The following is a 14,317-nucleotide window of genomic DNA, read 5'->3' as shown; positions in this document are numbered from 1 at the left end:
TGTGACTCTTCTTACTGTGTTTAGTTATGCAGTCTCCTTTGAATCAAAGGAGTTTCTCCCTGTCTTCTGATGTTGAAGAATGAACTCGCTGCCAGTAACCAGAGAGGCCAACATCTGCCTTTCCCTAACATGGCTCTTATTACTATTTTTAAATGGCATCTGTCAAATGCCTACTAACTGCCAGGCACTGTCCTAAACCCTGGGTAGATTCAAGCTAATCAGGTTGGATAGAGTCCCTGTCCCACATGGGGCTGACAAACTTAGTGCCCATTTTTCAGATGAGGTAACTGAGGCAAAGAGAATCCAAATTTTCTGCCCAAGGTCACGCTGCAGACAAGTTGGCGGAGCCAGATTTAGAACCCAGATCCTCTCCCGGGCCTGTGCTCTTTCCACTGGGCCGCGCTGCTTCTCAGTTGAAAGTGGCTGTAGAATTTGAGGTCATAGGAAAATCCTGTGCTTCCTACAGTGGTCCTCTTCCTATCCTCTTCAGTTCTGCAGGTTGGCAACTCCTTTGTAGACCGTCAATATGACTCCTGACTCAGTCGGTAGTATTTACTGAGCACTTCCGGTGTTTAGAACAATGCTGGGCACAGAGTAAGCGCTTGACAAATACCATCGTTGGTATTACGGCGTGCAGAGCACTGCACTCCGCACTTGGGAGAGTAACAATATAACAGTTGGCCGACATGTTCCCCGCCCACAACGAGCTTACGGTCTAGAGGATTCCTCCAAGTCTCCCTTTTTGCGGGGGCTTTAAAGTCCTAACCCTGCCCATCTTAGAAGTCCCTTTGGGAATGTTGGCTGGGCGACGGATGAACCAACTGGGCACTTGTGGCATAAACTCCCTATTACACTAGGTAATTGTGCCGTCGTTACCGCTTTGCCCCTCGAGGCTGACCCGGTGGTTTCGCGGGCTCCCCGAGCCGGGTGTGAATTGCTTTCCTCTGCGTCTCCTGGCGCCCGGTGGCGTTCCCCTAGGAATGCAGTACCACAAACTGACAGAGCATTTCGATGAGAAGCCTTTCTCCTGCGGAGAATGTGGAGCCAAGTTTGCGGCCAATTCCACCCTGAAGAACCACCTCCGCCTTCACACCGGGGACCGCCCTTTCATGTGCAAGCACTGCCTCATGACGTTCACCCAAGCCTCCGCGCTAGCCTATCACACCAAGAAGAAACATTCCGAAGGTAGAGCCCCGAAAATGTTTTCGGTCTCTTTTTGGCAACTCTGGGTGTGGCGGGTTGGAGGGGGGTATGGAGGCAGCATGCGCAGAAAAGGTAGAGGTGCATCTTTTTGGGGTTTTACAGAGTCTTAAAGGATTTTCCTTTTTCACTGTTAGTGTTGACAGTCTTCTGTGGAATAAACGGTGTCTGGGTATATGAACCACCATTTAGCCTCTATGTGATAAGATCGGCGGAGGTCACAGATATGGGCGGGTCCAGTTCGTCGCCCCTACTGCACTCACATGCCGTGATCGGCAGAAAGAAGTGGCTTTTGGTCACTGCATCCAGGGGCAGACAGAGTTGGGGATGGCTTTGCCTCATCCACTGGGCACCTATGTGCGGATCTGTAATTTGTTTATATTAATGTCTCTCCCCACTCCCCCCCCCCCCGCCCCGCCTCCCAAGACTGTAAGCTCAGTGTGGGTGGGGAATATATCTCTTATATTGTACTCTCCCTAACTCTTAATACAATGCCCTGCACACAGTAGGTGCTCAATAAATATGATTGACTGACTCATGCTGAATCCCAGCGGTCTCGGTCTGGCAGGAAAAATTTGATACTGTTTCCCCCTCCCCACTTCCCCCAACTCACCGCGCTCTGGGAAGCTCTGCCAAGTTCTCCAAGATTGAAGATGGCTGCGAGTGCAGCTAAAAGCCATGGGGCGTGGAATGGCAAGGGTTGGATTCGACATTCTATTTAGCTGCATTAGGCCACTTGAATTCAATGGACTGAGGGGAAGAGGAGCAGGAGAGAGAGGCATAAAACTAGACTGTAAGCTCATTTGGGGCAGGGAAAGTATCTATCTCCTCCGTTATATTGTACCCTCGCATCTGCTCAGTTCAGTACCCCGCACACAGTAAGCGATTGATCGATAAGTTTCACTCAGTAAATTCCACTGATTAATGGATAAGATCGATCGCAGAGACAGGAGAACACAAAATCCCATGAGGGGTTTCTGGCTAGATTTTGATATCACTTAGCATCTATATGACGTGTTAAATTTTCCAGAGATTTCTCTTCTGGTGATTGTCTTTCCTCCACCACCAATTCATCAGCTGTGCTTACTGGCTGATTTATTACTTTGTGTAGAGGAAATTCACCAGTCACTTGTCAGCTGTGTGACTTTGGGCAAGTCACTTAACTTCTCTGTGCCTCAGTTGCCTCATCTGTAAAATGGGGATTAAGACTGTGAGCCCCACGTGGGACAACCTGATTCCCCTGTGTCTAACCCAGCGCTTAGAACAGTGCTCGGCACATAGTAAGCGCTTAACAGATACCAACATTATAATCAATAAATGGTACTTACTGAGCGTTTACCACGGTCAGAGTACTGTACTAAGCACTTGGAAGAGTACAATCCAACAGAATTAGCAGACAAGTTCCCTGCGCCTAATGAGCTGACAGTCTAGAATGCATAAGGGAAGAAATGGCCATGAGAGACCCACATTTATATGGATTTTTGTCCACTGGAATTTGTGCTCCGTGATGTAGGAGCCCATTACCACACCGCAGTCAGTGCCCTCGCGTTCCTTATAATAATGTTGATATATGTTAAGCGCTTACTACGTGCGGAGCACTGTTCTAAGAGCTGAGGTAGATACAGGGTAATCAGGTTGTCCCACGTGAGGCTCACAGTCTTAATCCCCATTTTACAGATGAGGGAACTGAGGCACAGAGGAGTTAAGTGACTTGCCCACAGTCACACAGCTAAGTGGCAGAGCCAAGATTTGAACCCATGACCTCTGACTCCCAAGTCCATGCTCTTTTCACTGAGCCACGCCGCTTCTCTATATGACTGTTGTGTTCTAGAAGAGAGCTCGTCTTAGAAGTTACTCGTAAAAATTTGATTCTAATAAAAGATGAGGAAGAAAATAGTTGAAGGAACCTTAGCCAAACTAGCCAAAACTCACGGAAGGAAAAAGTAGTACAGAAAGATGCACTCTGACAGAACAATTGTCAATCAATCAGTCAGTCAGTAGTATTTATTGAACACTTAGTAGCACACTTGGCACTGTGCTAAGTGCTCAGGAAAGTACAGTATAATAGAGTCAGTGGACACGTTCCTTGCTCACAGCGAGTTTACAGTCTAGATGATATTCAACATCACCAATCGTAAATGTCAAAGTGATACGCATATACGTATATAATGACAATTTCATATGTATTTAGAATTATGGAATTAACCAGCTAAATGTATGCTTTAAGCTCCATGCCCCTGGGTAGCCAAACGATATATCAGCCCCTGATAATATAACATTATATGCACGCCGAGTGTTCTTTCTGGATGAAGTGCCCTGTTTGTTTTCTCAACTATAATCTCTCTGTTCTATTTATTATCATTATGATTATTGTATTTGTTAGGCGCTTACTATGTGTCAAGCACTATTTTAAGATCTGGGATAGATATAAGTTGCTCGAGACAGACTGAGACAAGTAACCACCCATGTGATCGATCGTTCCACGAATGTCTTCGCCTCAGATTTACCGATGTAAATCAGAGCGACAAGGTCATATGCTGACATTTTCTGCGCACTGGGCTTCTGTTGTTAGCTGCTGACTGGTCGAACTATGAGGGCCTCAAGGCTCAACGCTCTGAAATCAGCTCCCGGTTTCCATTTGTATGTCGCCTGCCCCCCAAATGCGACCGCCCCTCGAAAGAGGGTTGGTTCCAGGGCGCACGCGGTGGGGTAACGGAGGGGTCTTCTGTGCTTCCAGGGAAGATGTACGCCTGCCAGTACTGCGATGCTGTGTTCGCCCAGTCGATAGAGCTGTCTCGTCACGTGAGGACTCACACCGGAGACAAGCCGTACGTCTGCCGGGACTGCGGGAAAGGATTCAGACAGGCCAACGGCCTCTCCATCCACCTGCGCACCTTTCACAGTAAGCGCTCCAGAAAGCTGCGTCACCTTCAGCCGGGCCCTGTCTGGAATTTGCACAGCACCTTTCTCCCAAGAAGCTCAGAGCTTTTTGTTAACGGTATTCACTGAGCGCTGTCCTTGTGCAGAGCACTGTAGTGAGTGCTTGGGAGAGTACACTGCCGAATTGTACATTCCAAGCGCTTAGTACAGTGCTCTGCACATAGTAAGTGCTCAGTAAATACCATTGAATGAATGAATACAGGACAAGTGAGTTGGTAGGCGTGTTCCCTGCCCACAACAACTTTATAATGGAGGGGGGAGGCCGACATTAATATACATTAATTAGCTGTAGACTGTGAGCTCGTTGCAGGCAGAGAATGTGTCTTTGTTGTATTGTACTCTCCCAAACGATTAGTACAGTGCTCGGCACATAGTAAGGGCTCAAAAAATATATATATATACACACGCACTCTCATATATAATTATCGCCTCCGCCTTAGTAATAGCCTTATGAGGGACAATGAAGCACTCAATAAATGAATGAATGAATGAAATAATTATATATACTATAATATTTTTATATATAGTTTTATATATTTATTCAATTCAATCATATTTATTGGGTGCTTACTGTGTGCAGAGCACTGTACTAAGCGCTTGGAAAGTACAATTCAGTTATTGCCTCCGCCGCAGAAATAGCCTTATGAGGTACAGTGCGGGAAGGAATTTGAGTTCCATACTAAGTACAGGTGGAGAAACTGAAGCCCGGAGGGGTTAAAATGATTTGCCCACTTTCTCCTCACGGCAAGTCACTGGCAGATTCGGAGCTTAGGACCCAAGTCTCTTGGCTCCCAGTCTAGGGTCCCTTTCACTGGAATGCTCTCCCACTTATGTGGAAATTCCCAGTTCATTCATTTAACAGTATTTATTGAGCACCTAAAGGGTACAGACTTGAAAAGCTTCCTGTAATCTGATGTGAAGCCAGAGAAATTTCTAAGACTTAATGGTTGTGGGCAGATTGGTTAGCAGTAATAAATACTGCTGAACACTGATGTTTTGGAATGAATCTGAATTAATGTGGCCACACCATTCTGGGTACCTGACAAAAGAAGGGATGATTTGGGTACTGAACCAGAGGAGCGGAGGGAGGGTTTTATTGTTCAAAAAGGTTCCCGTCTCGGGATAGTGTAAAGAATAAGACTGCGTCTTTCTATTCCCGGAAAGGAGGTCGTCAGCCTCTTCCCTCCTCATCGGTTAGAAAGTGCTCACTGATGCTTAGCCCTGAACAATCCAGCACATGCCAAGGTGCATATATAGATGAGCACGCTCAGAAGAGGTGCACTGTGGGCTTGGAGCGCGATGTTGTTCAGGGGAAAGACATCATTTTAGCACACTGTGTGTAAGTCCCCAACGTTTCTCCTTTCCGTGTCAGAAAAGAAACTTCATGGAGAAGAGAAGGACCATGGCCAAGAGAAACAGCGAGGCCTAGTAGATAGAGCACAGGCCTTGAGAGTTGGAAGGACCTAGCCTCTAATCCCAGCTCTGCCACGAATCTGCCGCGCAACCGTGGGGAAGTCACTTCACTTGTCTGGGCCTCAGTTCCCTCATCTGTGAAGTGGGGATTAAGACTGTGAGCCCCATGTGGGACAGGGACTGTGTCCAACCTGATTACCTTGTATCTACTCCAGCACTTAGAACAGTTCCTGGTACATAGTAGACATTTAACAAATACTATTAAAAGAATAAATAGGGCGAGGCCGGAAGCCATGGTCAGTCATCTGTACCAGCTGTGGAGGGCCCAACAGCCCTGGCGCAGAGCGCCCCGTGCCATATTGACCGGAGAGAATCGCCGACTTCCGGGATGCTGGGAAATGACAACCGATCGGCAAATATCGTCATCGGCAGCATAGGTGACTAAGTTGTGCCAATGGGGATATAGATTAGATACAAGGAATCGGTTGATCAATACAGGTGATGACTCTCCCGACCTACAAAGCCTTATTAAAAGCGCGTGCCCTCCAAGAGGCCTTCTCTGACTAAGCCCTCATTTCCTCTTCTTCCACTCCCTTCTCTGTCATTCTTGCACTTAGATTTACTCCCTTTGTTCACCCCACCTTCAGCCCCATAGCACTTATGGTCGTATCCATAATTTAGTTTATTGACTGTCTCTTCTAGATTGTAAGCTCCTTGGTGGTAGGTAACGTCTCTCAGTTCTGTTGTATTGTACTCTCCCAAGCATTTAGTATAGTACTAAATAAATATGGTCGATTGACTTGCATTTATTGAGCACCTACTGTGTGCAGACCGCTAGGAAAGCACCAAAGAGAAGACATGATCTCTATCCTCAAGGATCTTACAGTCAAGCATGGAGGATTATGTGCAGTGAGCATTGTTCAATCCTGGAACGGTTCTCATAGACAACTGTGAGATCCCTCTATGTCACCCTCCCAAGTGTCTAGTACGGTGCTCTGTATGGAATAAGCACTGAAATCTATTGAGTCTTCACGTGGAACACTGTACTAAGCGCTTGGGAGAGTACAATAGAGATACGGTCCCTGCTCTCAAAGAGCTTTACAATATGATCATACAGCTCTAAACTGAAAGCTCGTTGTGGGCAGGGAACGTTTCTACCGGCTCCGTAGTACTGTACTCTCCCAAGCACCTAGTAAAGAGCTCTGCACACAGAAAGCGCTCAATAAATACGATTGAATGATGGGAATTCATCCCGCAAGGATTGCTATCATCTCTAAGTGGGGTGGCGTAGGTGTACTGATGGTTGAAGGCGGGAGGATGGAAGCGGTGATGAATAACAAATCCTTTTTAGTTCTGCAGCTGCACCGGATAACATTTTCTTTTCCGTCTCTTTTCTCCGCCGCCTCCGACTTGTCTCTTCTCCCGGGTCTGCCCCTGCTCTGTCATCTATCTGCTCTCACGGGCGCAGACATAGAAGATCCCTACGACTGCAAGAAATGCCGGATGAGTTTTCCCACCCTGCAGGAGCACCGAAAACACATCCACGAGGTCCACTCCCGGGAGTATCACCCCTGCCCCAGCTGTGGAAAGATCTTCAGTGCTCCGTCGCTCCTCGAGCGCCACATGGTCACCCATGTGGGAGGGAAGCCTTTCAGTTGTGAGATCTGTGACAAAGCCTATCAGGTGAACTGACTGTGAAAGTTCTTCCCTCCATTCGTCTTTCTCCCCGCTCCCCGCCCTTTTCTCTTAATGGTATGTGCTAAGCGCTTCCTATGTGCCAAGCTGTGTACTAAGCACTGGAGCAGATACAGGCTGATCAGGTTGGGCACTGTCTGTATCCCACAAGGGGCTCACAGTCTTAATTCCCATTTTACAGTTAAGGGAACTGTAGCCCAGAGAAGTGAAGTGACTTGCCCGAGGTGACACAGCAGTCAAGTGGCAGGGCCGGGATTAGAACCCAGGTCCTCTGACTCCCATTTCTATCATCTCCCCAACCCCTCCCCCCCGCTCACAAGTGACATCAGTTCCATTCGGGATTGACCTGAAAATTAAGGACCCTGCAGCCTCCATTAATATTTCCTGAGCACGTTCAATCTAGAGAACAAAAACACTTTCATAAACTGGAGGGGAAAAAAAAAAATTAACGGAAGCAGAAAATTAGCCCATTCTGATGCATTCCCAAATCCCTTAAAGCCCGGCTTTGTTATGAACGGGAACTTTTTTTTCTTTCTTTTCTTTTCCATTTTGGCATGGTCACGGAGGAATGTAAACTAGTGTGTCGAATGTAGACTACTGAGGGGGAGAGTAAAATATTCCAAAATTAGAATATTTTGCGTTAGTAACCCTTCCCATATCCATATTTTAGGAATCGTCCATTTTTAATGAAACTGGCCTAAATCAAAGGGAAAAGCCCTCATCGTTGAATAAAGCGATCATAAAAGGGGAGAGGAAGCAGCAAATAAGTGTCTTCCAGGCAGCCCCTCATCCCGGCACCCTGATTTTCGTTATGCCCATGATAAAATGAAATACTGTGGCAGATAAATCCCCATCCCCGCCAAAAGTAATAGTAGCGAGATTATTTATTGAGTGAGATGCAGTGCACTCTACTAAGCACTTGGGAAGTACGATCAATCAGTCAACAGTCAATTTTATTTATTGGGCTCCTGCTCTGTGTAGTGTTTAGGTGAAGATACCTGCCCACCGGGAGCTTACAGACGTTAAATTACGGAGGGATAGAGGTGCATAAAAACAGAGAGAGGACACGCTCCCTACCCACAGAGAGCTCAGGGCATGGTGCCTGCTGGGCTCCGGAGATCTCACTTCACCTGGCAAATCTGAGGTGTGACTGTGGCTCGCCAAGCCCCCCATGTCCCTGTAATAGTAATTATGTATCGGTGCAGTGCTTACTGTGTGCCAAGCACTGTACGAAGCGTCGGGATAGCATAAGATAATCAAGTCCGTACGAAGCGTCGGGATAGCATAAGATAAGTCGGATGCTGTCCTTGGCCCACATGGGGCTCACTGTCCAACGGGGAGGTTTATCAGGCATTGGATTCCCGTTTTCCAGTAGAAGAAATTGAGGCATAGAGAAGTTGAGAGATTTTTTCCCCAGGTCACATAGCGAGCAAGTAGCAGAGCTTTCTCCCAGGCCCCTGTTTGGCCCCTGGCAGTTTGGGCATACCCGCTGCTAGCAGGCCAGAGCCCTCTTCGTGAACCTGTTGAGGGTCTGAAAACTACGCCTTGCCTTCTGTGCGGTTCTTGTTAACATTCATAGGCTTCTAGGGATCCGGGGACCCACTAAAAAGAGGGAGACAGTAGGGGTACATGGGCGTATCGGGTTTGGCGCATTCTGACAAAATGCCCAATTCTTAAACTGACCGACTGAGGAGGGGCAGCTGCAGAGAGCTGTCAGCATCTAAAATCAAAAGCTCAATACCCCCAAACCCTAATCCCGACTCCCTTTATCCGTTGCCTTGGTGGGATTAATCAGTCGACTTATCAGTGGTATTTACTGAGCGCCTTCTATGTGCAGAGCACTGTACCGAGTGCTCGGGGGAGTACTGGAGCTCGAGTGAGTTATGATAAGGATGATTCAACAATCACTCTGTATCCGTCTTCATTCCTAAGCAATACGAATGATTCTTAATAGCGGACCTCCGTGAAAAGATGGCGTTTCACAATTTAAAAAAAATCATATAGCCCTGGTGGAAGCAGTCTCCCAACATTAACAGTTCGGCGGAGATAGCCAAGCGGTACCTCAGTGGTATTTATTGAGCGCTTATCGCTTGACTGTAACCTGAACGTGTTCCTTCAGTGTGGTGGGGAAGTGTATACCTCTACCGGGGGCTAAACCGGGGCTTGTGACGAGCCCGCTCGTTGCCGCCAGAAGAGAATTTTGGGTAATTCATCTCTCTAGGATGTTTCGAGGCTCACTCTTGGCTTAACTCTTCACAGCAATTGTCTGGTTTGTGGTATCATAATCGGACCCATCACCCCGACGTGTTTGCTGCTCAGAATCATCGCTCCTCCAAATTCTCCTCGCTGCAGTGCGGTTCCTGTGACAGAACATTTTCCAGCACCTCAGCCCACAAGAAACACGTCAAAACGGAGCACGCAGGTGAGAGGAAAGGTCGGAGAGGTGGGTGCGGTGACGTCTGATCTGACGTGGGAGAGCAACCGCGCGGGAGACGGCCCCCTCGTCCTCATCCGGTCACGTTTTCCCGAGCTCTAAGGATCTCCCCCCGGTACCCCGTCGAAGCCCGCGGCCACAGAGGGGAGATTCCGCCGCTCTCCAGTGGCCGCCGGCCCAGGCCTCTGTCCCAGGCCTCCCTCCCACTGTCGTCACTGTCTCCTCTTCAGATGTGCAGTTCCACGAATGTGACAAGTGTAAGGAGCTCTTCCCCTCGCTGGCTTTGCTGCAGGTCCACGTCAAGTGTCGACATTCAGGTTGGTAACCGTCTCCAGTGCCTTCCTTATCCGGGCCCGGGAGGAACAGGTAACCGAGGTTGCTTTGACGTTGGTTCCCAACGGTAGTTATAGTAATCGCGGTATTTGCTAAGCGCTTACTATAATAATGACGGTATTTGGTGAACGCTTACTAGGTGACAAGCACCGTTCTAAGCGCGGGGGTAGATGCAGGGTGATCAGGTTGTCCCTTGTGGGGCTCAGTCTTAATCCCCATTTTACAGATGAGGTCACTGAGGCCCAGAGAAGTCAAGTGACTTGCCCAAAGTCACACAGCAGACAAGTGGCAGAGCCGAGATTAGAACGCACATCCTCTGACTCCCAAGCCCGGGCTCTTTCCACTAAGCTACGTGCCAAGCACTGCGCCATATACGAGTTAATGAGGCCAGACACAGTCTAAGTAGGAAGGAGAACAGGCGATGAATCCCTTTTTTACAGATGAGGAAGCTGGGGCCCAGAGAGTGAAGTCACTTGCCCAAAGTCCCACAGCAGGCAAGTGGTAGAGCGGGATTAGAACCCTGGACCTCTGACTCCCAGTCCCGCGCTCTTCCCACTAGGTCATGCTGCTTTTCCAGTTGTTATTAACAGGGTAAATGCAAAATGATATAAATCAACGGGATCACGGCAGAGTAGCGACATATGGCTGGTGGGAGGGAACGGTCCTCAGGTCCCTCCCCTCTCCAGGCAGAGCTGGGTGGATCCTGCAGGACCCAACCTTTCCAAAGGGTTTTTGTTTTTTAAATGGCTTTAGTTAAGCATTTGCTACGTTCCAGGCTCGCTACTAAGCGCTGGGCTTGATTCAGACCGATCGGGTTGTCCATGTCCCACGCGGGGCTTACGGTCCTAATCCCCATTTTACAGTTGAGAGAACCGAGGCTCAGAGAAGTTACGTGACTTGCCCGAGGTCACACGGCAGACAAGTGGCAGAGACGGGATTAGAACCCAGGCCTTTGTGACTCCCAGGCCCGGGCCCTAGGTCACTAGCCACGCCTCTTCCCAGGCATTCATCCTTCCTCCGCTTCGTCTCCAGCAGGGAGGAGCACAGGGCTCCGAACCGTGACCGGGGGGTGGTCCCTCTTCCCTGCCTGCCTCCTCCTTGTCCTCTTCCTCCCACTCGTTACTTCCGCACTGCTTCTCCCCGACGCTCCCCTCCCCTCCGCCCCAATGGCCCCGTTCCGTTTCTCCCCCCTCCAGGATCTCAGCCGTTTCAGTGCCTGTACTGTGCCGCCTCTTTCCGCTTCCCTGGCGCTCTGCAGCACCACGTGACGACAGAACACTTCAAGCAGACAGAGAACACCTTCAGCTGCGAGGTGTGCGGGGAACTTTTCACCTCCCAGGCCCAACTGGAGAGTCACTTTGGGTGCGAGCACCCCAAGAGGGCCGTCACAGAAGCCCAAGCGGTAGCTCCCGAAATGGTGCAGGTGATTTGACCGATCGTCATCATCAGTGGTATTTGTTGAGCGCTTACTCTAAGCGCTTGGGATGGTACAGGGCAACGGGGTTGGTAGACACGCTCTCTGCCCGCAGTGAGCTGGCTGCACCCCCCCCCCAGATCAGGTTAAGCGGTTTCAAACAAAGGGTCAGGATTCCATCTGGAGAGAGACAGGGAAATACGAAGGCTCCTCTGGATGTGGCTGGATTTCTCAAGTCAAACGCCCCCGGAGTGTTGTTTCCTAACGCCGCTCTCCCTTCGTCCCCGGCCATTCTCCTCCGAACACCCAAGGGCTCCCTTGTCCGCCTTGTTTGATCTGCTTCCCGTTGTATTTTGCTCTGAGTTAGCGGAACAAATTGTCCCCAGGGGCGGGATCGTGTCCCAGGGGCTTTATCCCCCACAGCCGGAGCTCCGCAGCTGCTCGTGCCCCAGTGAGTCGGCTCTGCAGAACAGCGCTCGTGCCTACACGACGCCCATCCATCATCCACCGTCACCTGGAGGCCACAGAGTCAGCTTGGCCCGGCCGTGCTCACCACTACAGTGATGATGATGATGATGACGATGGTTGATTATGTGTCAACAACTGTTCTAAGCGCCGGGGTAGATACAGGACAATCAGGTTGAACAATGGGGATCACGGTCTCAATCCCCATTTTCTCTCCTATATCCCCTTCCTATTCTCCTATAGGGAAGCAGCGTGGCTTAGTGGAAAGAGCGTGGGCTTGGAAGTGAGAGGTCATGCGTTGGGATTCCGGCTCCGCCACTTGTCAGCTGTGTGACTTTGGGCAGATCACTTAACTTCTCTGTGCCTCAGTTATCTCATCTGAAAAATGGGGATTAAGGCTGTGTGGGGCAACCTGATAAACCTGTATCTACTGCAGCGCTTTGAACAGTGGCACATAGTAAGCGCTTAACAAATACCATTATAAGTATCATTACTAGTACTATTATTGCACTTTTTTTTCCTGCAACATCATCTGTGAGATGCGTGACTTCAAGCTGTGAGGGTCCCACCCCCTTCCCCCCGATTCGGTGTTCGCCAGCCTGTGATCGGGGAGGCTGTGCGAGCCAAGCCGCATATGGTGCTAAACTGTAGCAATTGAGGACCTAGAGTTATTTAAATTGCCGCCTGCCTTTTTTTTTCATTACTGGTGTGTTACTTTGCGTTTCCCCATAGGCATATGCATTTTGTAATTGCTCTCTTCTGGTGTGAAAATAAATATTATCATTATAGCCCGAGCGGGGATTGACGCGGGTCTCGGAACACGGCGGAGAGAAAAACCGTACTCCGGCATCTCCCAGAGCGTCTGATCTTGCTTTCAGGTGATCCAGACCCCGGATGAAGAAGCGTCGGTGGAGCAGCAGGTGATCACCTTGGACGAGAGCCAGCTAGCCGGGTCCCAAGTGTTTGTGACCTTGCCGGATGCCCAGGGGAGCCAGACGACCTCCGAGCTGGTGGCGGTGACGATGGCGGACTTGTTGGACGGCACGGTGACCCTGATCTGCGGGGAGGCCAAGTGACGCGGGGTGCCCGAGACGTCCCGAGAAACAGTCCCCCTGGGGTATTATTCGTTGCACCTCCACATTCTCCCCTCCTCCCCCCGCAACGCTAGCGGCAGGTCAGCGGGATTAACTTCTTTCTCTTAGCCGTCCCCAAGACAGACAACACTTCAGAAGAGAACAAAGCACCGAACGCCCTTCTGGAGCTGAAAAGCCGCCGTCGGCAGGCCTGACTGACCCCGGTGCCCTTTCTGGCCTGGCTGCTTCTTCCCCACAGGCCTGCTGCTCTGGCATCTGTGACTCTCTTCCAGCCCAGAATGAAACAGAGCATCCCCAAACCCTGCCTAATGAGGAGTGGGGAAGGAAACTGGTGACCAAGGCAACCGAAGAGATTCGATTTTGAAGACCTGAATTTGAGGGGGAAGGATGCGTGGGGGAGGTGAAGAGGGTGGGGGCACCACGGAGGTGGAATGAAAAGGAAGGGGAACTGGAGCCAGGAGAGAGCAAGAGATACACGGAAGGCTAAGGTTGAAAAATCTAGAGGAAAAGGGAGAACAGCGCTTTAAAAAAAGATGATCTAAGTAAGAGCGTAGTGGGAAATGGTGGCCAGACTCAAAGAGGCGGTATCCTGGCAGAAAAAGAAAATTTTGGTTGGTTTCTTGCTGAGACATAAGGCTTTGGGGGGGTGTTTAAATCCCGCTGGTTCTTTTTCATTTTATTTTCCCTCAAGACGCTTCCTCCAGCCCCTTCTCGGCAGGGCTTAGCATCTTAGAGCCATTAGATTTAAGGACTAGGGAAATAAATATGGGAGCCTGGCACTGTTGTCTTTGACATTTCTTAGTGATATTTTTAAAATTTTTCTTATTAGTAATAATGGTAATATTGTTATTGCTGCTGCTATATTGGGAGACTCCACCCAGCCATTACCCTGGAGGGCAGACGACCCATTGTTTTAGGAAGTAGCGTCGTCAGAGCTGCCAGGAGAGGCTCCCTCCCCAGACGTCGTGCCACTTTCACCGCAGGGCAGTGACCCCTCTGAGACTAAATTTCACAAAGCCTTACAGTTTCCTAAAATATAATCTCATAATTAATGGTGTGCTGAATCCGTGATGAAGTGCAATTAGACGGATGTGGGCTCCTGCAGTTTGGAGAGAATGACTAGCATTTATCTTCCTTTCCTAGATGCCAAAAGGTTGAACCGTGCCATTACGGTATTTACCTACCGACTGTCTATCCGCACCGTGCCGGTCGGCCCCATCCCCCTTGCAGAACGACGCCCACGTGACCCCTTGACCGTCGGACCATCCCTCCCTCCCTCCCTCCCAGAGACAGCTCGCACCCGCTGCCTATCGACCCCGGGTGACAGAC

The 14,317-nt window shown here is 49.6% G+C and overlaps 1 protein-coding gene across 6 annotated transcripts in view; it reads left to right on the top strand.

Annotated features, from left to right (window-relative positions):
- Positions 1–13,767, top strand: part of ZBTB40 (zinc finger and BTB domain containing 40) — a 57,852-nt gene extending 44,085 nt beyond the window's left edge. For 4 of the 6 annotated variants that reach the window (XM_029066502.2, XM_029066499.1, XM_029066500.2 and 1 more), the window contains 7 exons: positions 979–1,185; positions 3,938–4,102; positions 7,022–7,236; positions 9,508–9,670; positions 9,913–9,999; positions 11,212–11,438; positions 12,773–12,970. In XM_029066502.2, the coding sequence (XP_028922335.1) occupies positions 979–1,185; positions 3,938–4,102; positions 7,022–7,236; positions 9,508–9,670; positions 9,913–9,999; positions 11,212–11,438; positions 12,773–12,970 (1,262 nt within the window). Of the gene's footprint in view, positions 1–978; positions 1,186–3,937; positions 4,103–7,021; positions 7,237–9,507; positions 9,671–9,912; positions 10,000–11,211; positions 11,439–12,772 lie in introns of all 6 variants that reach the window. The other 2 variants (XM_029066497.2, XM_029066498.2) reach the window with 2 other exon arrangements.
- The last annotated feature ends 550 nt before the right edge of the window (positions 13,768–14,317 follow it).

This window comes from Ornithorhynchus anatinus, chromosome 5 (genome assembly GCF_004115215.2).
Source record: "Ornithorhynchus anatinus isolate Pmale09 chromosome 5, mOrnAna1.pri.v4, whole genome shotgun sequence".
Classification (NCBI taxonomy): domain Eukaryota; kingdom Metazoa; phylum Chordata; class Mammalia; order Monotremata; family Ornithorhynchidae; genus Ornithorhynchus; species Ornithorhynchus anatinus.
The sequence above is the reverse complement of the archived record's forward strand: the minus strand, read 5'-3'. Positions and strand labels throughout refer to the sequence as shown.